The 25,570-nt window shown below is 35.9% G+C and overlaps 1 protein-coding gene across 1 annotated transcript; it reads right to left on the minus strand.

Moving 5' to 3' along the window:
- Positions 1-266: 266 nt before the first annotated feature.
- LOC115926719 lies at positions 267-17,512 on the minus strand. The gene is made up of 10 exons (XM_030991908.1): positions 16,893-17,512; positions 10,221-10,542; positions 9,115-9,349; positions 8,307-8,562; positions 7,718-7,837; positions 6,356-6,581; positions 5,425-5,546; positions 4,736-4,886; positions 3,846-4,004; positions 267-2,305 (listed from the first exon to the last, which is right to left on the minus strand). The coding sequence occupies exons 1-10, from the start codon at positions 17,037-17,039 to the stop codon at positions 2,139-2,141; spliced, it is 1,905 nt and encodes a 634-aa protein (XP_030847768.1). The 5' UTR covers positions 17,040-17,512; the 3' UTR covers positions 267-2,138.
- Between the last annotated feature and the right edge of the window lie 8,058 nt (positions 17,513-25,570).

The following is a 25,570-nucleotide window of genomic DNA, read 5'->3' on the forward strand; positions in this document are numbered from 1 at the left end:
CGTATAAATTTATACATCGTACAGACCATCCAAAACGTATAAATTTATACATCGTACAGACCATCCAAAACTTTTAAATTTATACATCGTACAGACCATCCAAAACGTATAAATTTATACATCGTACTGACCATCCAAAACGTATAAGTTTATACATGGATTTGGAGGGTGCGTGCCATGTATAAACTTATACATATAAACATACGTATAAACTTACAGTGATCCTACAAATTGACCCTCTTAAAGTGATGTGAAACTTTAATATAATAACAAGGAGTAATTACAGCTGGAGTAAAAGCTTAACAATTTCCTCTGAAGTAGGCTCAATGCCACAACAACCACGACAAATATATATGCGCTCTCCGAATACATGCACATTGATTCAAAAGAACTAACGATGAAACACCCGCGGCCAGTATTGCTACAGAGGATGCACATATGCAATTAAAGGTATTCAATATAATGATAATTGGTTACACAGAAAGTGCTCATGAATGGTATAACCAGGTGTAAGCAAACAGATACACGTCCAAAAATACAAGATTTAAAGTTGCTAATTCCATGAGTGGACACATGTGGACTTTACTCTGGTTGATTTAATTTAATAGAAATATTTTCTTGATAGTACCATATAAAATATGAAAATCAGAAAAGCAATCAGCAAGGGATCAATATTGTACTTGAAGCAGTACATATTTATTACACTCTTAAGGCAATATCTCAAGAAATCTTGCTTGTTGAGGAATGGGATTTTCAGAGTGGCATCGTACATAATTACTAAACAATTGCCTATTTGTTTTCTATGTTTATTGATATAATAAATCAACTGTGCAAACAAAAACCCACAAAGTTCACATCCTCTCTAAAATGTTTTCTTTTACTTTGGTGGCATCGCGCATCAAATATCAAAGAACCAAGGCAGTTTAATAATTCTATTGACTATCCTTTGGAATCTGCCAGATGTTTGCATAAATTATCCTCAGTTTGGACTCCAGCTCTGATAATTCCTTGATTATAACTTTGAAGTATATGATCTTCCAACTACATCATTGATATCAACAACCGTCTTCTGATGCTTGGAAATGAGTTAGATCGAGTGTTTCATTTTGACAAGATGGTAACAAAATCAAGGGCCCAATAGTTGTGACCCGAGTTTTTATCCTTGATAAAATAATAATATGTGGGTTTTTGTGTTGATGCTTTAGAAAAATAAATAAGGTGACGAGTCACGTTCACCAACCCTGTGCCTTTGAAATTACCTTCAAAGTAATCAAGTTCACTTGGCAAGACAAAAATATGCTCTAATAAAAGATAATAATAATAATATTGCACTCTAGTATAGCGCTCATCTATATAGCAAGGTGCTCCTGCATGTATGTTACCTGACCTTAACTAGGCTACATATTTTGGTACAACATAGTTTGAGTGTAGTAAATGTATGTTAAGGTCTTGCCAAAGCTAGACCTTAGTGAAGTGGCCGAGATTTGAACCACATACATGTACCTAATGATCGGTAGTCCAGCCACCTATCTACTAAACTAAAAACACATCTACACATAGACTTAAATACTTGTATTAGATAGCTCAGAGAGTTGCTAAGGTGTGATTGGTCCACAGCATGTCAAGTGATATGGGGACTGCAATTTATTGTTAACAGTTCACGCCCGGTCATCTGGATGGTTATATTGACCAGCTGGTCAACGATAACAGTAGGAGCATACGCGCTTGAGCTAAGACAATGTATTCATGTATCAACAATATTCGTCATAACAGCTAAGCACAGAGAAGAAAGGCGAAGACAATGGATATCTACTGTAGATCAGACTCTATTAAACTGTTCGTGTTCAGACTTTCATGTAAAAACCATGACTTGGTCTTAATCAAGGTTATCTAATATTATAATAGATATTTCCTGTTATGTATGTAATACATATTCTTTAGCCTACCTAAAGGAGTTTTATTTTCCCTCATGAAAATACAACTCCAGCGGCCAAAAGAATGATATATAAACACCCTACCAGCCATATCTGTATAAAAATATTTACATAAAAACGTTAGTTTGTCACATATCTTAACAATATTTTTCAGAACTAAATGAGGTAGTGATCGAGGTGAGGAAATGAGAGAAACAAAATGCACTAAGGTATAGAACACGTCTGGTCCATGCTTAATACTAGATCTGCATCTAGAATCTCCTCCGAGTCTGCAGCACCCATCATGGCCTCTATTTCTGTGCTGGACAGTGTTGTCTCCTCTACCATCCTCCCATTTCGTCCACATTCTGCTGCAACCCTTGCCAGCAGTCCTGAAAATATAATAGAGAAAAGAATATTTAATTTTGTTTGTCTGGTGAAGCTTGTGAAGAACCAAGTTATTAGACGCAACACTAGGTAAAGTGCTTTAACCACAGCAAACGAGCACCTAATTCCATACCAAATGCATTACATATTGTTCATTTTTGTATTTTACTTTGGTAAGTTCAATATGGAATGCTTTAGTAAAGTTCAGTCTGTCTTTGATTTTCAAAGCTGTTTTTCGAGTTAAATTTGCTCAACATCTCTTTATCAATACATTTCTACTTAAATGATAAACCCCCTTTTTTAAATTTTTGGTTGTCTTACTAAAATAATACTTTTACATTATCAATAAAAAAGAAAAAAGAAAAAAAGCATAAACCCTTACTGAATGGGGCTATTTTGAAATTTGTAAGACTGGAGGGGGGGGGGGCCTCAGAGCCTACCCCTTAAGTAACCAAATTTGGCACTGACGTTTCAATTTTCTTGTTAGAATTTTTAAAATCTGATTTTATTTCTCGAAAATGGTATACACATATGAGTTATAGTTTAAATAGACCAATCTGAATGTCTCAAATTTTAATATCTATGGAAAGTATTTTTAAATAGTGAATATGTGAGCCATTGTTTAAAAACAATATATCTAACGATCGGTTCTAATAACCACCGTTTTAATTTCTCTCCTGGTGAGAATATATATAAAAAATCTCTGTTTGTAACCTATCTAAAATGTTTCATTCCAAATTGTTTTTGGTTTCAGAGTTTTTGAGAAGATATAAAGCTCTCTATATCTCTCTTGACTTGGATTTTTTTTAAATTATATGCTCACAATGTCATCTTAAGTCTTTAAGCTTTTACACAGTTCATTTCTTCTCAAACAGTTTTTATATGCCTTTTTTTTGCATATTTTTCAATTCTTATGTATTTCAATGTTTTATGAACATTTTTTTTTTTTGCATTCTACTGGAAAACTGGAAGAAAAAAAAAAAAAAAAAAAAAAAAATCGGCTCGACCTTTTATCATGAAAGGTCTGATTTTCAACACCTCAGTGTCATAAGATTTATAACACTTGAAAAAAAAATCATGAAGCGCTAGCTATTGCTGAAAATGCAATGGGTTTGACAACAAAATTTGTCTGGGGGGGGGGGGGGGGGCGCCATCTGAGACCTTTCCGGTAAAGTTAGGGTTAACACAAATTTCCGACAAGGCACAGGGTTGCTTATTGATATTGACCATGATTTTGCACGACCCCAAGTCTCGTGACTAAAATCTTTGTTGTGCAACACTGGGCAACTTTGATGCTATTAATGTCAGTTATTATGCGTCTAGAATTTATGGATAGTGAAAAATAGGTAAATATACTTGAATTGAAAAAAAGCCAATTTGAATTTACACAATTTGGACGTTATTTCACAACTTTCCTTTCCTTACATTTTATTTTATTTTTGTATTCATGTTGCTTTATTGGTATCTCTATATATTTAATCTACCCATTTATTCTAAAACTGTATCATAATTTAATTGGATCTGTATATAGATAAAATGTCTTACCGTCTCCAACGTCAAGAACCACTTCATCAATAGAAGTGAAATGCTCCACTGCATATTTGTAGAAGTCTGATCTTGATGGCATGTAGAGTTGGCTAGTGCCAGCACCCCTCCTCCTAGACTCGACAATACCATACTGCATACAGACATTATGGTTGACATCTGTTGATAAAATATATATGCACATTTTATATGGCTACTTAGAACAGTATGAATAAGCCTTAATTTCCTATAGAAGTAAAACGAATATACATACATGTGATTTTTCACATGAGGCACAATTTCTTTTCAAACAGATACAATGTGATTTTTTGAGTTCTGAATGCACCTTTTTCTTTAGGAATAAAAACCCAGACATTAGAAATGCATTTGTTTCACAATTACTCCGCAGTTGTCTAATTAATATAATTAGCTTGCTTTGGAGGTAATGTGTTTGAGATCACATGGCAAGCATCTTATCTTCATTTGTTCAGCATTAGTCAGCTATTATATGTTTTTTTTCCCCCAAAAGCATTCAGTAATCATTATTTTTTGAAGTTTTGAACATTCATTGTAAATGTCATTGGATTCTGTCAGAAGTTAATTTCTGTCATTACCAGAACTCAAGATTATATTTAAAATCCAAGTGATATAAACAAAAATTTATATGAATGTTGAGCTTCATAGGAGGATTTCTTAAGAAAGAATTTTCATTCAGATCGAGCAGCCAATCTAACACACTGGAAGTTATACGGTAACATTCTTTCTTAATAATTTATATTTTTTTAACACACACTGCAGCTATCTCATTATTACACAACCACAAAAAAGTTTGTTATGTTGCTTTGAATACCGAAATAACAGTCAGCTTCATAAGATATTTAATAAAAGACATGGAACATGCATATAGTTACCTTGAATATCTCCTACTGGGGACTGGACAATATGCAATATATGCACATCGTGTCGGGTATGTTGGCTGACCACTTTGGATATCGCTGTGATGTCCTTTGTCAGGAAGATTCTGGTAGTAATAGCCGATGGTGTTGAGGATAACTGGATATCCTGTAATATCAGAAATTCAAATAAAAAGGAAAGAACATACAAATTAACTATAATTCTAATATGTTGAGCCCAGATAATATACACAGTGCAAAGTTCTGGAAACTGTTTTTTTTTATTTATACCCTTTTCATAATTATCTGCAGCTTAACATTTGCTATGTTGAATCAAAATAGAAAAATCAAATTTGAAAATAGGATGAAATAGCATGTGGGTGCAGTTTTCCATGCCAGTCGTCTGGGCGAAAGTGCCATTGTACGTAATATATGACTTGTGGGAAAATTGCAATTTCTATGCCATGAATATAATTGTTTGTTTTTTGTTATCAATGACAAATTACCAATGATTTTTCATCAGCATAAGATCATTCTCCATGTAAATCCCTTAACCTTGAGTTCCTTATAGATTACAATATTACAACTTTGAGATATTTTAAACTCACAATTTTGAGATTTGTTTTATGTGAAATTCAGTTTACCTCTTTCAATTACCAAGTGCCTACAAATAAGTGCTTTGGAACCTTAAGAATATGGGACAATACCTCTTCTAGTTCTTGTATCATAAGGGCTGGGATGTCGTCTGCATTCATGTCCATGTCTCTCTTGGCCCTGCTGATGTGCTCCAGGAAGACCTCTGGGATGTTACCTTTTGTATACTTTTTACCTGAAAAAAAAACATATACATTGATCATAGAGCTCCGGAGTCAATTTGACCCCCCCCCCCCTCCCCCCACAATATCTTGGCCACAGAAGGTCTGATTGATGGGAAATTTTGCATGGACAGCAATGCACATGCAAAGAAATGTTGCTTTGATGTTTGTTTTTTACAAAAATCACTCATTTATTACTTTATTATAATTCATGCAAATTAAATTCCTATTTTAACACATTCAATAATATATCATTAAACAAGGCAAACGCCAAGCGTTGTCTTGCCTGCATCTTAGGCCCTATAAGCAGATCAGGAGGTGAATTTTGGGTTCTGGTAGTTTACTCTTTAGCAATAATGGAATCCCAAGGAAAGTCTGTTTTCCTTTTGACCTGTTGCCTTTGACCCACATTTGAACTTGACATGTTTTATAGAACAATTTAGAAAAGGCAGTATTTTGTACACAAACGTACTATGCAAAATGTCAATTGTGGCTAGACGTGTGGTTAAGTAATGTTGCATAACCTCTAGCATGGACTGTCCCAATTTTGGGGCAAATTTGGTCTCAAAAGTTGCGAGACAATAAAGTCATTGAAAGGCAGGTTGTGATTTGTAGCGGTTACGTGGCAGTCCTGGATTGTGTACGGGGGAGGCAGGGGCCAAATTGACCCCCCCCCCCCCCAGTCAGAATAGTCAACCCTACTAGTTCATCTAAACTTTAAAATTTGGATTGATGGAGATACAGGATAGCAATTATTGTATATCTTGCTGGGGCTCAATATTCTCTTCAATAGACATTATACGAAGCCATGATTTGTGCATACCAACATAGGGTTCCAGGGCTGCTTCTGAAGTGAAGGTTGGGTATCTTTCTATCGCCTCTTCCCACGTCTTAGCCCCAACTCCCTTAGCAAACACGCTCTTCAGACTCTTCATTGCCTTCAGTTCATCGGCATCCGCCTTCATCTTTTTAACATTCAAAGACAAGGTCGCCTCCAGAAGAAGTGAATATCGCTCCTCTTCTGAGAGTCCTTGTAGCTTCATGAAACACTATAAAATAAGACAAATGAAAATAATAAGAGTAGTTATTAGTGCACGTGAAGTATTGTTGCTCACTGTCAGAAGACAAATTTTATTTGCATATATATGAACTATCAACTTTTTCAATCAAAGTCAATTCTTCTGCAAAGAATCCCCAATTCATCTATTGTTTGATTTGAATATGTAAAAAACTATTGCTTTAACCCTATTCTCACTTTGAGTGCAAGCTTAATGTGAAATATTGCAAGGACGTCAATACAGATTTGTTTTTATCACAAATTTGTTACTTTATTATAATTTATGCAAATTAGATACCTATTTTAACATATTCATTAATATTTCATTAAGTTATGAAGCTCAATCTCTTTTTTAAAGTTGCTGAATAGCATAGGCAACAATACTGAAATAATAAATAATGAAATTTCCGATCAATTCTTTTGTATTCTATTGTTTCATAAACTACTTATGTATCTATTGTTTTCATTTATATATGTGATTTTTTTCATGTTTCAAAAGTGTATCTTGAAAAGTTTCAAGACAAGTATGGTCAGGCAAAAAGACTAGAAGGCACAATTAACAGTGTTGTAAAGCAATTTAGGAAAAGCAGTATTTTGTACACGAACGTACCTATGCAAAAAGTTGATTTTATTGTTAATTTTTAGAACTCGGTCTCAAAAGTTGCGAGACAAACAAAAAAAGTCAGAAAAAGTCACCGGAAGCCGTGTCGCTATTTGCAGCCATTGCGCATCAGTCACAGATTTTGAACAGGAAATTGAACCCCCCCCCCCCCCCCCCCCCCCCCCCCCCCCTCCAGTCAGAATAGGGTATCCGCCAATGGTGGCGCTATATTACTTTATTTACTTTGGTTGTGATGATTTGATAAACTCCTTATAGCGGCTGAATAAACCACAATTCTCATTTGCACAGAAAACATGTGGTATGTGTGACATCCAGTCCAGCTCAATTTTTGTATTTTTCATATAGCTCATTACTCAGCAATAATATACATTTTCTACCAAAAAGTTTTGAACATTCGCAAGTCAAGTTTTGTTCGATTCTATGAAGAAAAAAAATGCTTTCCTTCATTACTCAAGATGATATTTAAATGTGTAAAAAAAAAAAAAAAAAATTTAAAGCTTACTTACACATTGTTTCAAATCCTTTCCAGTAGATTCTCTAGTTGCATCGAAAAGGAGAGTGGCTTTCCTGTAGCATCTGTTTGAATAACTAGCCAACTGGAAAGTTGGCTCGAGAGCCCTCAGTGCCTGTAAATTACAACAAAAAAAGAAATGGATAATATATGCTCTCATAACCAGTTTGATTCTGAACATTCCAATTCATTCACTGCAATCACCATTGCATTACATAATTCACCATATTGTAATATGACCCCTCAAGTTAAAATATAAGAAATGTTAGAACTTTTTGGCTAAAATTTATGTTTCCAACAGTCACTCTTGAAAGCTCGATCATCTCAAATCAATCATTGATTAAACTCCATTTTGTCATGTACATGTAAGTTGGCTGAATATAACAATAACCTTTTTATTGGGGGGTTGGGTGATGTTCATGAGTTTTTATGCTGAACATAAATCTAATTTAATGTCCGATTCATCGTTTCATTAAAAAAAAAACCTACTTCGCTACAAGTAAAAATAGAACATTGAATGAATTCAGCATTTTATCTAGATGAAAATGTCAGATGAAAATGTCAGCTCTAGTGTTTAGACTTACATTGAAGGAGCCATTTTTCCCAAGGGCTAGGGAACACTTGCGTCTTGTCGAGGCAGTCATAGTGCAGGGCTCATCCTCCACATCAAGGTTGTTGTCATCGTATAGAATTGACCTGCAGACAGCAACCTCCTCCTGCAAGCACGGCTTGTCTACAGCAGGTTGCCCACACCTATGCAGTGATGCCACTCTCAATGCCTCAACCTTGTCCAGGTTTTGGTACACCCTGCAGCGCCATCCACGAGATAGATGTTCATATCTAAAGCAATCAGAAAAAGTATATTGGTTATAGGATATTGAGATGGGTAGGATATAGAAACATGGTGTATATATGTATCATGCAGAATAAAATATTGGAAAAAAGCTTACACGGTATACCTTTCCATGCAGTCACACACTTTTTAAGAAAACAAATATGAACATGGTACACAAGGGAAATATTCTATGGGATTTTATTTGAGTCAGGGATCTAAAAATATTTTGTATTGTCCTTAATATACCCTTCATTGTATAACTATAAATGGAACACCTCTCTATTACCATTTTTCTTCCCAAATGGTACATTGACTACCTGGGTAGCATTTCTTTTATGTTACATGCTTCCACTACATATTTGTGGACTGCATAATAAATGGAGAAAAAAAAAGACAAGTGATAAATGAATATGTTCTGTACATATAATATCGGTAAGTACATCACATAATCCCTTTAAAAATTTAACCTTTGTCTCATACACTGTAACTACAAAAAGAAACAAAAATAACATTAAAAAGCAATTGCAAAAACGGGTAACTTTTATAGAATAAAATACCTTTCATCGTCAACAAGATCCTTAGCTGCAAGAGCATAGCACACCCCTCCTAGGAGCTGGTAAGCTGTTCCAGAAGGGCCATCTACTGCGAGGACTGGAAGGACATGGGAGCTCTGGAAGTGGGTTGCTGCCTTCATCACGAACTGTTTGGCCTCCATCACTTCCTTCCTGGTACGTGGTCTCTGGAGATCCTTCTCGGGCTCCACAAGTTTTTTGAGGGAGATTTCAGAAATGCCTACATGTAAAGAAATAAAATTTCAGGTCAATGACACATTTTCAAAGATTGTGACATTTAAATCTTTAATGTTTATAAATAATATCCCCTGTGCAGAGAACAATCTACATTTTGAAAATGACACCAGGGGCCCGTTGCATAAAGACTTACTATTATGGTAACTTTGCCATTGGTAACTACCATGGTAACCGGGCTCAGCAGCCAATCGAAATCAAGGTTTCTATGGTAGTTACCATAATAGTAAGTCTTTATGCAACGGGCCCTGATACATATTATTAGTAACTGGATCAAAACACACAGAGGCTCATCAGGGAAATTTTGTCCTAGAGCTATACAAAAAATATTCCTATAGCCCTTTTCAATTCAATCTCATTTTGCCTTATGTGGAAAATGCAACATATGAACATTGTTTTGGGGAATTGGCAATTAATCATTTTTCAACTTTATTTTGGTTTTAATCAGCAGTTGGCCATTTTACCTTCCCTGTGGCTATTGCAGAGGGGCATTAAATAATCAATTTGGCCCCAAACATGTACTTCATAAACAATAAGAAAAAGGAGATTGTAGTTTTGATGAAAAAAATGGAAATATTTGTGGTATTTGTATAGGAGTCCATTTAAAAATTGTTTGAAGTTATACAAAATCAAATAATAAAAGTGGAATGTCCCAATTTTATCAGGCTTTCAGTGCTGTTATATTGATAAACTATTTTGTACACATTCTCTCCATGATATTTGCATTTCTCTTTGATTTAAAAACTGCCAATCAATAACATCACATTTAAACTTAGTGATATCATGTAGAGAGAAATGTTGTACGTCTGGAATTATTAGTGAAATGAATTTTGTAAAAGAATGGAACACAAACTAACCTTGACATTTTTGTTCAATTGCTGCATCTGAATTCTCCGCCAAATGTTCAGAAGTCTTCTTTCGTCTCTTACGTTCTGGTGGAGTTCCGTCGCTGCTAGATCCAGAACTGCTACGTTTTTGCCTCGATTGTGTGTAAGATTGAGAAGGAAGGAGTTCTTCCTCTGATGACGGAAATGAATAGATCATGTCGTCATTAACGATCGCCATCACTGACAAAACATCGGTCAGGCTGTTCTCCGTTTTTTTCAAAGTCTTTGCCATGTTTGTGACACTCATTTGGCAAAACTTTGCCTGTGTAGAAAGACCATTACTAAAACAGACCTGGGAAGAAAGTAAATCGGACAAATACAGGCATTAATATAAGCTGCTTAATGAAATTATATTCATTTTGCTTTGACAACCTCACACAAAGATTATAAGGGATACAGTTGAATGTTCTACATGTTTGCCTAGAACTAGAAATATCACCGAAAGTGATTAATACTCACTCCCCATGTGTGTGCACGAAAAATGAAGAAGTGGTTTGATATATACAAGATTTTACAGATTTATTGCAATAATAGACCATTACCATGGCAACACACTTTCCGACACATTAAAAAATGTGTCTTGCACATAATCAACTCAAGACCAATATTTGTGCGAAATTTAATGAGCATTGCTCGAAAAATGAAGAAGTGGTTTGATCTGCAAGATTTTACAGATTTATTGCAATAACAGACCATTACCAATGCAACGCACTTTCCGACACATTAAAAAAAATGTCTTGTACATAATCAACTGGAGACCAATATGTGTGCCGAGTTTCATGAGCATTGCTCAAAAAAAATGAGGAAGTATACATGTATATAGTTCGATCCACGAGATTTTCCCCCGATATATTACAATAATATGCCGTTCCCATGGCAACGCAGTATCCAACACAGTAAAAAAGTATGTCTTGCACATCTCCATCCTAAGACCAATATGTGTGCCAAGTTTCATGATCATTGCTCAAAAAATGAGGAAGTAGTTCGATCCACAAGATTTGCAACAGACTGACCGACTGACCGCCCGACAACCCGACCGTACGCCAATTCCTATGTACATGTATACCCCCTTCAAACTTCTTTTGGCGGGGGAACATGCAAAAAAAGATCCCTTTTTCCTTGAATGCCAATTTTTACTCATATTTCTTTGTTGTACATGTACATGTAGCTAGGGTAGATATGTTTTGCATAATATACAAATTACAATTCCCCTTGAGAAATCAAGAGTGAAGTTGTAGTCTGCCTGATGATCGTGTCATGTAACATACAACAAATGTGCATGCACAGGACATTCAGAAACTTTTAGTAAGTCGATTTCCTCCGAAATGTACAAACAGTACAGACTATATACCTCTATGTTTAGAGAAACAACCTATATTTTGCACTCTCATTAATTAGATGAATTTTCATTAATACAATTGCGATACAAGTATGGGATGTATAACTTTCAACAGTTTGCACTGCGGTAGAGTTTAGATTCTGCCCTCGTTATAAAGGAGAATAAACTCCTCAGAGACAATTGAATTGTAAGAATGCAGAAAAATTAAAGTAACATAAATGTCAGTGAAATTAAGTTGAAGCAAAAACAGTCAATTAATGAGTAAAGACGTGAATTTAAAAAAAAGTTATGATTACTAATGTTTAATATGGAGATCATACATGAAAAACTTTCCAATTTCTTTTGCAGATATTGCACTAAAATCACCTCTTTTATAGGAGGACTTGGACAAAAATTCTGTTCTATGAATTGACTGAGGAAAAAAATGAAATTCACATATTTTTGTACATGTGGGAGAGTTCTCCTTGTATGACATCACAAAAAGTGACTGCGTTGCCAATATGAGATATTCCATGTCATCAGTGATTGAAACTTTTAATGGTGCACCATCCTCTCAGGTTGGCTAGCACTAGGTGGGTAGTCCAGTAATATGGCATAAAGCTAGTCTTGATACCTTTACAATACATTGTACATTTCAGTATAAATTATACCTGTATAATTGGATTTATAATGGAAAACAGGAATGTATGGAAGGGCATTGTACTAATTTGTTACAAGTTTGGTAACATATTTGTGGTATGAATGTCATAAAGAATAGAGGAAAAATTTGTAATCATTTAAGTGTGCATATATTATAAGACTACATTATCAGGATGCTGCATTCTAGGTTAGGAGCCTGGACAGTTCGAGTACCACCGGTACGATTTCAGGACTCAATTATGTATACAGTTCTGTTTCTGTCCCGTTTAAAGCCAGTATAACCTATAGCACCCTTGTAAGGACCATCTGCATAAGTAAGTCGTGAACTATTATATAAATAGTGTATACTCTATCATACAATAATGAATTATATGTCCGACTAAATTACTAAATTATCCTGAGTCAAAATAAACCTGCACGAGGGATAATTTAGTATTTGGAGTTCATAGTCCAGTATTTATAGTGTACATGATAGAACATTCACTATTTATTATAGTAAATAGACTCCTAAATACAAACCCCCCTCCCATTCATGAATTTCAGATTTCTCCAAAAAGGGAATTAAAAAAAACATTCTTTAGAGAATTCTAGATGTGTTTGTTTTTTTTTTGTTTTTTGAGAATCCTGAAATTCTGAAGAAATTTTTTTTTGGAGACTTTTTTATTTTGTTTGGTTTTTGTTGAGAATTCAGAATACTTTCTTTCTTTCAAGAATTCATAAACTTTCATAATACAATATGCTGATTTACAGAAATACATTGTCAATCGCTATGTCAAAAGGTATAAGACTAACTTTGAATGTCGCCCAGTACATAGTCTAGCTAGGTTAATCCTCTTTTAAATATCTCTTTAAAAAATCTAATCTAATCTAAGATGGTTAATGTCAGCTTAAAGCTTAAAGGGAAATTGAATCTTTCATAGAAATTTGGTTTGGATGAATGTAGAAAAATCAAACAAATATGAGTTTTTAAAAGTATATACAAGTATGGAGACCCTCCCATTGGCAATGTGACCATGTATGTATGACTTAGTGGGGAAACTTTCAGTTTGTTAGGTATACTTTCCTACATGTAAGTTCCATGTTTAACCAACATTGGCCATTTAGAAAAAAAAGTACTTTGTATAAAAAACACTCTCTGCACATCACATCAGAACAAAAAATACAACACAAGGACAACGCAAAGCGTAGCAAGCCCTCGCTGGAAACAAACGGCATAATACATCAGAACAAGTTACATGTACGTCCATTAGACGGAATTAAGTTACTGACATCTGGGGATTGAATGAAAAGAAAGTTTACTACTTTACGGAATAACCCAAGACATTTGACCTTTGACCTAATGTACATTATTCCAAAATCAAATTTAGGCTGTATTTGATACCATGCATGTACCTTCATATCAAATTTCATGAAAATCTGTCAAACATTTTAAATTATCAAACGGAAACCAGTACGTGTTCACAAGATTTGTTACAGGCGGACGGAAGGACGGACAGTAGCGTTACTATTTTCCCCTCAGATTTCCTCCGCAAGGGGATTATCTGACAAACATTACTAAAGTTATCGAATGGCAGGGGCCGCGGAGCCGCGGGGATTAAGGGGGCTGCAGCCCCCCACTTTTTTCAGTAGACGTGTACAAAAACGCGAAAATGACTATAAGATTGTGCTTTTTTGCATGATCCGCCCCCCCCCCCCCCCACTTTCAAAAAACGCTCCGCGGCCCCTGAATGGAAACCGCATATTCAGATGCATAGTAAGCTATTTTGCATATTTAATGAGCTATGACCTTTGACTTAAATACTCTGAAATCAAACTTAATAGGCTGTATGTTTATACAATATGTACAGTACCTTCATACCATATTTTATAAAAATCCATTAAAGGGGAAGTCCACCCTGAACTTAAGTTGTTTTTAATAAAAGCAGAACAGTGAGAGAAACATATCAGTGAAGGTTTGACGAAAATCCGACAAAGGATACAAAAGTTATGAATTTTTAAAGTTTTCATTTTGTGACGACGTCACATGCGAGCTGCTCTCCTATACGTTGTGTACTGTAAATTCCATAAATTGCCATTTTCTCAGAAAAATAATAATTATTTTACCTGTGCATTCGATATATTATCAGACACATGCTTTTATACACGCCTCTATGAAATAGATCCATTCCTTCATCAAGAACCATGAAAAGGGGGCAATTTATGGAAATTACAGTACACAACATATGGAAGAGCAGCTCGGAAGTGACGTCACAAAATTAAAAATTTAAAATTCATAACTTCGTTATCCTTTGATGGATTTTCGTCAAACCTTCAATGATATGTTTCTCTCATTCTTCTGCTTTTATTAAACCCAACTTAATTTCAGGGTGGACTTCCCCTTTAAACATCGAACGGAAACCACACTTTCGCATATTTAAAGACTTATGACCTTTGACCTACATACTCCAAAATCAGACTCAGGCTGTATTTTGATCCATGTACCTTCATACCAAATTTCATTAAAATAAGTCAAACATTACCGGTACTTAAGCTATCGAACGGAAACTACATTTTAACATATTTAAAGACTTATGACCTTTGACATATATACTCCGAAATCAAACTCGGGCTGAATTTTGATTCCATGACGTCATACCAAAATTCATTAAAATCCATTGAACTTTACTAAAGTTAACGAACTGAAGCCATAATTTGCTATTTTCGCATATTTAATGAGCTATGACCTTTGACCTACATACTCTAAAATCGACCTTAGGCTGTACTTTATACCATGCATGCACCTTCAAATCAAATTTTATTAAACTCTGCAAAACACATCTACAGTTATCAAAAGAAAACCATTTGTTATGGAAGCACGGAAGTAAGGATGGACGGCAGCTTTACTATATCCCCTCTGACTTCATCCGCGAGGGGATAATAAAGTCTTCCACTATGTGTCAGGTATGTTTTAGCTATGTGACTCGACTGGACACACAAAATATGGGTAAACTAATTGAAGTTAGAGAAACCAATCAGTGAAGGTTTTGAATGAGTCAGAAATATTCAACAGGAAAGTCTACACAAATAATATATATTGATTTTTATGAATAAGCAGAAAAATCAGGTTGACAGCTTGATGATAGTTATCTGACAAAATCTGAAAACGGATTATAAGCAATGTTATACAAATTTTAATTTCCAATCAAACAAAAATCTACAACTCTGTGACGGACATGTAACTTAAAAATTCTTATCACATTTTTGTAGACGTTTCCATGGTAGTTGATAAAGTAAAAAATCTAAAAGTGTGTGAAAACATATGGCACAGGCATGAATAAATTGTGTTCAAGAAATTATGAATTCATTCAATTTTAGCACACAATAAAAGTTCATCGCAGAGTTTTAATTTGGGTTTAAAAAAAACTTTGTAATAAATCCTTTATCAAATATTCACCAAACTTTTACTGATAATTACTAGATCTAGCTAGCTTGGGTCGGCTCCCAAGACGAAAATCCAATTGGATATCTCTCTGCACACCTGGATCTGTGCGATTGTTAATTAAAGAACCAAACATGAACTCAATCACTTTTCTAGCAATATTTTGAATTACATCCTGGGATACAAAAAGCTTTGAAGATATTTTGATTAAAAATTATATTGAAGGAAATTAATTTTTCCTGGCTCATTATATAATTTCATATGTTATGCAGATGCAGAGAGTTTGAAACCCTATATTAGTTTACCCAGATCTACATGTATTCATAGATCCATTTTTGCATATGGCATGTAAGTTTTTGCTGTGATTAGATGAAATAAAATTCATCGTTTTTGTAAATATTTTTTGTGTACATGTGTAACAGGGATATAATTGGTTACATTTATACTGGTCACAAGAAATAATTTGGTGGAGGCTAGGCTTCAAGACTTGGTCGCTAGTAGACAGTCAGCCGAACTGTCTCATGACCTGAACCAAGTCTGAATTTGATGTGATTTCAGTTTAAATAGAGACCTCTACCTAGATTTATAGTTGAGATCTCAATCACGATGGAGTAATAATTAATGGTTTAATGCTCTGTCAAACTCATTTCACATAGACTCTATTTGACCTCAACCAGAATATTTCTTTACATAGTGACAACTAGTGTCTTTGAACAACAAAATAGCAGACACAACTTACTTACTACTGACGTTAAGTTTTAATTGGCTTAGTCTAGATCTAATCTACTTAACTTAGACACTATAAAATAATATATATTCTAAGCCCGGGTCACATGCAACCAGCTCAACCAAACCAGTCCCAGCAAGCTACTATAGACTCTACTAGTACTAGTAGTACGACTATAGTGCTAGAATAGATAAGTGATATACATAAAAAAATAGGTCTAACACTAGTTTGTTAAACCGAACTTAGAGATCTGAGATAAATAGATAACTGAACTGACAGTTAACTGTTGTTGAGTTAAAGTTAGATCTTAATCCCTACGTTGAAAGTCTACGTTGCACTTGCACTTGCAGGCAGTGCTGCACACCATTTGAAATGATTTCATTTGCACTTGTCCAACAGTTAGAATGTCTATCAATCATGTCTTGACTTGCATTGTTGCAAGGTTGCATTTTTTTAAAGAGTAACCATGTCAGAAACACGAACTGCAGATTATTCTAGTAGGTTATGTAAGTTTCTCACCTGTATGCTGTCTTCAGTAGATGAAGTGTTAGCGACGCAAATCATGCTGATGACGTCGGGAAACTCGACATTCCTGTTTCGGCTGAATGCCCTCCGTCCATTCACTATCAGGAACAACTGGTTCTGCTTTCGCTCAAGCCACCACATGTTGAACTAATATAGTCTGGATCAAGGCACTTTTAACGAATCGACGATATCGATGACTTTTTCGAGCAAAATAGATGCTTACTAAACTAAAATGCCAACTAACTATATAATAGAGGAATGTTTGAGTATCTATACAAGTCGTCAAGGCAAGCTTAAACTGACAGAAAGCGAAGTGAATACTCTAGACTATTAGAGAGATTAGTAATGCTTTAAACACGACGGGGCGAATGCAGACTATTCATATGCAAATGAGTCTACACTATACCAATATAAGCCCTCGATCTATCACTTGTTATGCAAATTTTCGCACGCGACCATTGCCGATTGGTGTTTCGTTGTGAATGGGGGACAGGAAGTGTACCCCTTTGTTTATTTTGTTATGTAAAATAGAAGAGCTCAGTATCATCATCTAATTTCTTGAAGGCAAGCATGTAATCCCCAGGCACGCAGTGAACTTATTGTTGTTTTGTGATGGGGGGGGGGGGGGGGGGGGTTACTAGTTTGTCAAATAAATTGTAACTATAGCTGTGATATGCCAGTGCATAGCTTAATCAAATCGTTCATTGTAAACAGCATGTCATTTTTATTTTCAATTTTCAATGTAGTTTCAAAGCAAATTGGAAACATTTCGGCGATCCCTCATTTTCTTTTAAAGTTGACTCATAATACCATGGAGGACTAAGAGCTAGGAAGATAATTATGTTATGCCTTCATGACTGCATATTTTTCTCGCTTAGTTTTAGACAATTGCAGGCAGCAACCAAACAAGAAAGAAATTAATTTAATGATTTAGTTATTTGGCGCCCCATTTATAAATCATATCATATTTGACTCACTTTGGATGACTGGGCCGAGGTTTATTTATTACCCCAAAAGTATATGCGCCTAATCTTAGTCTCACATAGTGAGACATTTCTAAAAGAAGAAGAAGAAAAAAAAAGAAGGAGAAGAAGAAGGAGAGGAAAAAGAAGAATTAAGAAGAAAAAGTTCAGAATTACAGAAGAAAACGGCGAAAGTCACACTCAAGTGACTGCGAGCAAGACTAGCTCTCTCAAACTGTTAAACAACCATTTCGGTTTTATGAATGGGGTGACAGAGCGTGGTCCAAGTACCCCTTTGTTTGTTACGTAACATAGGAGAGCCCAGAAAACATAATCCTAGACTTGTTGTTGAAGTTGTTTTTGTAATGACTTCATGTGTCAAGTTTAACTTATAATTGTAACAATGTGTCACAATCCTCTGGTTATCATTATTATCTATTATTCTACTTCTACTCCGATCCTAAACTAAAACCGTACGTGATTTACAACTATTCATATTACTACTGTCAGGCGGCGGGGGGGGGGGGGGGGGGCATAAACCCAAATTTAATTTATAAAGTGCCCCAAAACGGGTACGAACAGGATTCCCCCCCCCCCCCTCGAGAACAAACACACACCATCAAGGCGGAGTAACAGAGGCTGATTTCAAAGCAAAAATCATAATTTAAAAACTTTGTTGGCCGTTGATCCCTCATTTTAAAAGAACAGCGGTGGATCCAGGATTTGGAAATAGAGGGGGTGCAGACGGCAAATTTGAATAAAGAGGGGGCGCAGAAGGAAATTTTCTTAGTATGTTCAATGTGTGATTCTCAACAACAAGAAAGAAAGGAGGGGCTTGCGCCCTCTTGCGCCCCCTGCATGGATTCGTCACTGTAAGAATAGGTCTAAGCAACAACAAACATGTTAGTTAAACCTTCACTTCCAACACTTTTTATAATTTAATTTTGGAGCCCATTCGTTAAATTCATTTTCTTATAATCTCCTTTAAATCTGCCCCTGATATATTTGAATGCATAATGCGGGCTTCATTTTTTTTCCCCTGAAGACCTAAAATTTGACCCGTGTTAAAATATATTATGAGGAGGGGGGGGGGGGTGCTCAATCCGAGACCCATCCAAAATAAGCTAGGCTCAGTGATATCTAAACTCCACCGTAAAAACCACCCCCCCCCCCAAAAAAAAAAAAAAAAAAAAAAAAAAAATCGAAATGAAGTCATGCGAGCTGTTTTTTTTTGTTGTGTTTTTGATAAAAGAATGATATCTGAGCTCCCCCCCCCCCCAATATTTTGGGGGAACTCATCACACGGGTGGAAATGTTATCCTTTTTTGGGAGGATCGAGAGAGGAGCTCAATGATAATCGATTCCCAACAAAAATATGGTAGACACAATGATATCTGAGCCCCCCCCCCCCCCCAAAAAAAAAAAAAAATTGGGAGAGGGCTCAGTAATATTTGAGCCACACCAAAATTATAAGTGGCTTAGAGATAACTGTCCCCCACCAAAAAAAATTGGTGGTTGTTCAATTAATGTCTGAGCCACCCCCCCCCCCCCTCCGCACACACCCCTCTGAAAGATAGAAGGGGCAGGCTTAACCCCAAATCCGTCTTAGTTTGTTCCTACTAAAAAAAAACCCTGCCCCTGATATATTAGAATGCATAACATGGGCACGATTTTTTTTTGCCCGATAAAGACCCGAAATTTGACCTGTGTTAAAATAAATTAGGAGGAGGGGGGGGGGGGGGGCTCAATCCGAGCCCCACCCAAAATATGATGGGCTCAATGATATCTGAACTCCACCCACAAAGAAAGAAAGAAAAAAAATGAAGTCATGCGAGATGATTTTTTTAAAATTTGGATAAGAAATTATTTCTGAGCCCCCCCCCCCCCCCAATATTTTGTGGGAACTCATAACGCGGATGGAAATTTTTTCCTTGAAAGAGAATTGAAATTTGACTTTTGTTAAAATATCTTCGGAGGAGAGAGGAGCTCAATGATAGTCGATTCCCAACAAAAATATGGTAGACACAATGATATCTGAGCCCCCCCCAAAAAAAAAAAAAAAAAAAAAACAATGGGGTAAGGGCTCTATAATATTTGATCCACACCAAAATTATAAGTGGCTTAGTGATAAATGTACCCCACCCAAAAATTTGGTGGTTGTTCATTGTCTGAGCCCCCCCCCCCATCCGCACACACCCCTCTCCAAGATAGGGCCATTAGCCCCAAATCCGCCTTTGTTCTTCGTATGAGCAAATTTTCAAACTGAAGTGCACGCGAGCTGATTTTTTTTTTTCTCGATAGAGACCTAGCTGAAATGTGACCTGTGTTAAAATGTATTGGGAGGGGAGAGGGCTGTATATAGGGCCAAGTTTCGTAAAAATAATGCAAATCGTAAAGATGCATAGCCTACGTTACACACTTCAAATGGGGGTGTTTCCATTTGTTGACCTCACCTTACACCCCTAACTCTAAGCATAATCTTAAACATAACCCTAACCCTACCCATGTCAGCTAGGATGACAGGGGGTGTATACATGCAGGTAACATGTGGAAACACCCATTTGAAGTGTGTGAAGCCTGTGCACTTTACAATTTTTTTTTTTTTTTTTTTTTTTTAACGAAAAGTGGTCCTGCAGATCGAGGCTCATATAATTTTCGAAATGCAAAAAACCCAACAAATTAATGATTTAGTTTCTTATTACACCCTTTAGTTGGCATCTCACTTGTTCGACGTTGGAGTCGAGGGCAGAGGCACCTCGGCCTACGTTGTACTGTATAGAATTATATAGACTCAGACTAGCGGGAGTGGCGTAAACAAAAACAACAATAAAATAAAAGCTGGAGACTTGAGGTCGATGGATCGAACTCGATCTTGTAAAGTTCTAATTTTGAGGTTGTCCCAACAGTACAGCAATTAAATGTCTTTACCCCACCCTCACCCTGCCCCTCCCCCTCCCCCCATCCCGTACGCGCCTTTACACCTGCCCAGGCCCTACAACCGACAGTCTAGTCGTCCCATCCATCGGCGCTGCACACCACCGAACTCTCACGTAGCGCAGAACTCTCTATACTAACTAGATCTTCCTACGCGCATACGACTCTAAGACTGAATGCGTGTGAGCTCGATTTAGCGTTATATGCCGTCTTGAACGCATCGGTACTAAGTCTTCGACTAGTCGTTCTAACTTCTACACACATTCAGCCTCAGTCGTCGTACGTCTTAAAGTCGTCATCACGACTGACTAGTTGACCATTTCTAAGAAGTAATAATCCCGCACGGGCGATGTGTCGAGCTAGTTTTAAGAAATTCCACGGAGCGCGGCGGACATGTCTACCTACGTGTGACTACTTCTATAATCCCCATGTTTGGGTGTTTTGTAAACAATAGATTTCCCATCGACAGCACGTGCCGAATCTTGAATCTTGAATTGTTGCACCCAAAAAGCTACGTTGACAGCTGTCCGAGGAGAAGAGTCAAGACTTGATTATCTACGGTACCTTCAGAGTACTGGCGTTGCGTTGGAAAGCGAGAGGTAATTTTACAATGCTTTTTCTTTCAAGTTTTACAGTAACGTTAACTTAATTAGATAACAGTTAATGTGTTACAATTTACAAAGTGTTACAGCTACTAGTACTACCACAGTGTTTTGTTACTTAGATTCACACGTTGTGCACTGTAGTGTACTGGGCGAGACGGAGCTAAGTTACGGTGTTAAACAGTTATTGGACTAACGTTGCTGTACTAATCCACAGTAGTAGCTATAGACTCTGGCAATTTGGAAGTCTATTTTATGTTGGATCTAGATCTAACTTTATGTCTAGTATTAGTAAAACTAGATCTAGTAGATCTAGAACTTAAAGGTACTAGATCTATGTCCCTTTTGCAGCCAACCTCAAATTCTGTAGAACTTTGCAGGAATTATGAATAGGGTCTAGCCTATGTCATGTAGTAGCCTAGACCTATGTCCTATCTGTGAAATTTAAATGTTAGCAGTGTCCTCATATTCAAATTATGCAAGGAAACCCGTTTACTTGCTAGACTTCACTGTCAGACACTACTGAGTGACTGACTGGCTTTTTTTTCTTCTTTGGTCATAAAATACATGAAAAGAGTTGTAAAGGGTACATGAGCATTTGTCTAGATCTACATCAATAACCCACTTCTTGTGATGGCCAAGATTAAACTGATTGAATCTTTGCGCAGCATAAAACGTAGACCTCTATGACCATTCGGTACAGTTGTCTGAAAATCAAGACTATTACTTTTGGGCTCTAGGCCTATAGCCCTAAAGTCGATTTGACAACTAATAGATCTAGTCGTTATTTTCCCACTTGAAGACATTTTTAAGCCCCACTTTGTTTAGGGAAGTTCTAAATTAGTATTATCTTTCAAATGCAGTTGGAATTTAACTTTTTCATTTTTTTGGCCTGCAAATGGGACATAGTACCTTTAAGTAAGAAGGAATACAATGTCACTTTACAAATATGTTGACTGGGCTAGGCCACTCATACACGATGTCAATACAAAGTATAGGCCACTCATAACACGATGTCAATACAAAGTATAGGCCACTCATAACACGATGTCAATACAAAGTATAGGCCTAACAGTTAGGCCCTGGCCGAAGTTAAAGTGATCTTTTTAAAATTTGATGGTCATAGATCTAGTCTACTCATAGTTTAGATCTACAACTGTATGATGGAGGTACTTTTAATCCACGCACTTTGTTTTGAAAGGCTAAAAAGTCAAATAATTTAACATTTTTTATCAACGTTTTTCCTCATTAAATACTAAATATTCTGAGGATCATTTATAGAGAAAACTTTGACAGGAATATTTGGTGAATGTTAACTCTCGTGTCGATTACGTGACCGCTTCAATTTTTCTTTGACAAAATCAAGCGGTACATTAATCCACGCACCACAGTTTTAATACAGGAAATGAATGTATATTTTCGTTTTCTGTCTCAATGAAGTGTATTCTTGATGATTTCATGAAATCATAAAAATACAAGAAACCAATGATTTTCCCTCAAAATTGTTGTGATATCGCGATAGGCTTGTTGTTTTATTGTCTATCCAAAAAAAATGAGCGCATATAACGCGTCGCATCGCGCGTATTGAGGGATGCGTGGATTAATGTACTGCATGGATTAAGGTACCTCTACCATACTAATAATACAGTTGTTTATGAAGTCTTGAAGAATGTTGTATAAACCACAAATATTTTTTCAGGCATTTTTTATGGCAACACTTTCTTGCTGCTAACTGTGTGTTAGACTTTCGAAATTTGTGATTTTTTTTCTTCACTTTTTTGACTTGTTTAAATTTCTAGATGAGAATAGAATTATACTTTTTATAGATCTAACAAAGTTAGGTCTAGACCTACATATTACATCTAGATCTAGATCTGTTTACATTGTAGAGTATTGGCATGCACCCCCCCCCCAAAAAAAAAAAGTATCTGAAAGGCCCACTTTTTTTAAAAGAACCTATTGTAATTAATGTGGACCATTTATCAGGGGAGGATTAACAGGATCCTGTTAATGAGGATTATAAAAAGCGCTTAAAATGCCCTGTTTTCAGGTAACTAGATCTATATGAAAAAATTTCCGCTCGCATTATTTGTTTAAATGAAACCAAAACTAGAATTTCATCAATTATAATATATAATTTTTACCACAAGCTTTCCTTTGATACATAGATCACCAAAAAACGCCCACTGAGTACCCCACATCAAACTGGCAAATATTTTGAAAAAATAGGCATTTGCGATGTCGTCTGCTATCAAGGGTGCTGGCATGTTTATGATCTGTAGTGAGACCCCCTACATGCAAGTCTGTGACGTATATTGGACTTTGATAACATTCCATATTACCTTTAAAATTAATTAGATCTAGATACAATTTTGATATAAAATACGCTATACAAATACATAAAAATAATATAATGATAGAAACATTATTTGTTTTACTCAAATTTTAGGTTTAAACATTGCGATAGAATAACAGTTATATTGTTAGGAAGCTTGTAACTCCCATTGTGTAAGATTGGCTGCATACCAGCATATGAATGACTAGACTTCTTTTTCATTCATTATGCAGATCGTACAGCTGATCTAACACAACGGGAGTACTGTGAAAAAAAAGTTCTTCAACAATTACATGTATGTGGATAAATTAAGATCTACAAAGCTTGCTAACATCCTCGTTCTGATTAAACAGTTAATGTCATGATTTTCATGCAGTTTTCGGGATGAACCGTTGCTAGAATTTTATTTTGAAAGGGATTTTACATATTAAATATATAAATGCAATGCAAGAGGTTTCTAACACTGCACATTTCTTTTTAATTAATATACTACACAAACAGTTCGTTTATGATTGTGAAAGACCAGTAAGGGTTTGTCCATAAATACATGTACGTCAAAATTGGGGGGAATGGAATCATCATGGTGCCGCCCAGGGCATACCAAAATGGCTTTGAATGCTAGCGTAATATTTGGTTTACACCTTTACATGTATGGAAATATTTAAAGAGGTGATTCAGGGATCATATGAAATGTGAAAATGCTTCTTTTTGCACACAGTATGCCTTTGCGTTTTGGCTTTTGGCCCCCTTTTTATAGGAAATACATATCCTGCTCATCAGGATTTAGAGGAGTGCATGAGCCTAAAATTCCCTGTGTTCAGGTTGCTTTAAATATAAAAAAATGACCTCGTGTTTTGCGCTCGCATGATTGATTAAGAGAAGGGAGGGGTATTATACATGTATGTTCATGGAAAATTTAAACTCAAAAAGTGCAATGATTAGCCTACTTGACTTCAGGTCACTTTATGAAAATTTCCACTCACGATTTGCACTCGCATTATTTGTTTAAGGAGATACATTCCCTGTTCATGAGGATTAAAAGGAGGCACTTAAAATGCCTTGCTTTCAGGTCACTCTGAAGAAAAAATGGTTAATGTTGGATCTGCCTCTGCAAACAGTTATTTTGTATCAAAGGTCCGTTTTATCAACTTACGCACCCCCCCCCCCCTGAAAAATCCCATTTACAGGCCTGCCTTACCATACCCATATTGGCAAAAGAGTACAAGGTTATAACTAGACCGAGGTATCTGTCTTCAGATACATGTCTAGGTTATAACCTCATATAGTGGATGAGTGGTTAGATCTATAACTTTACGCCTTACCATACCCATATTAGTAAAAGAGTACAAGGTTATAACTAGACGAAGTATCTTCAGATACATGTCTAGGTTATAACCTTATACAGTGGATGAGTGGAATAGATCTATAAATCTTAAACTTTTAGTAGAAGAATACTTCAGAGTAATAAGACTAAATTAGACATACATGTTGATCTAGTTATAATACTACATCAAGTAGGCTAGATGTATATAGATCTTGACCTATACACATCATATGTATGTCCCCCCTTAATCTAAATGGCGTAACTTTTTATCAAAAAGACACTGACACTTACCTCTTGTGTTTACAGAACAATTGATGATACATTTTGGTAACAAGATCTGATGTGAATTTTTTCAATAAACTGAAGGGATTTTGTAATTTTTTCAATTTAGGAGGCTTGAACATTGCAATTTGTCCCTAAAATTATGCTCACCAAACCGTGCAAAGACACAAAAAGTGTCAGGATAAGTCAGTTGCAAAGGGGTCTAACAATGGATGATAAACAACAACAGTACT

Source organism: Strongylocentrotus purpuratus, unplaced genomic scaffold (assembly GCF_000002235.5).
Source record: "Strongylocentrotus purpuratus isolate Spur 01 unplaced genomic scaffold, Spur_5.0 spur5_contig_845, whole genome shotgun sequence".
NCBI classification, from domain to species: Eukaryota; Metazoa; Echinodermata; class Echinoidea; order Camarodonta; family Strongylocentrotidae; genus Strongylocentrotus; species Strongylocentrotus purpuratus.

Coding starts and splice junctions, on each gene's coding strand:
- LOC115926719 (XM_030991908.1), bottom strand. CDS start 17,039: ATGTGGTGGCTTGAGCGAAAGCAGAACCAGTTGTTCCTGATAGTGAAT. Junction 8,563..9,114: donor GATCTTGTTGACGATGAAAG/GTATTTTATTCT, acceptor TGATTGCTTTAG/ATATGAACATCTATCTCGTG. Junction 5,547..6,355: donor AGCCCTGGAACCCTATGTTG/GTATGCACAAAT, acceptor TTTTTTTTTCAG/GTAAAAAGTATACAAAAGGT.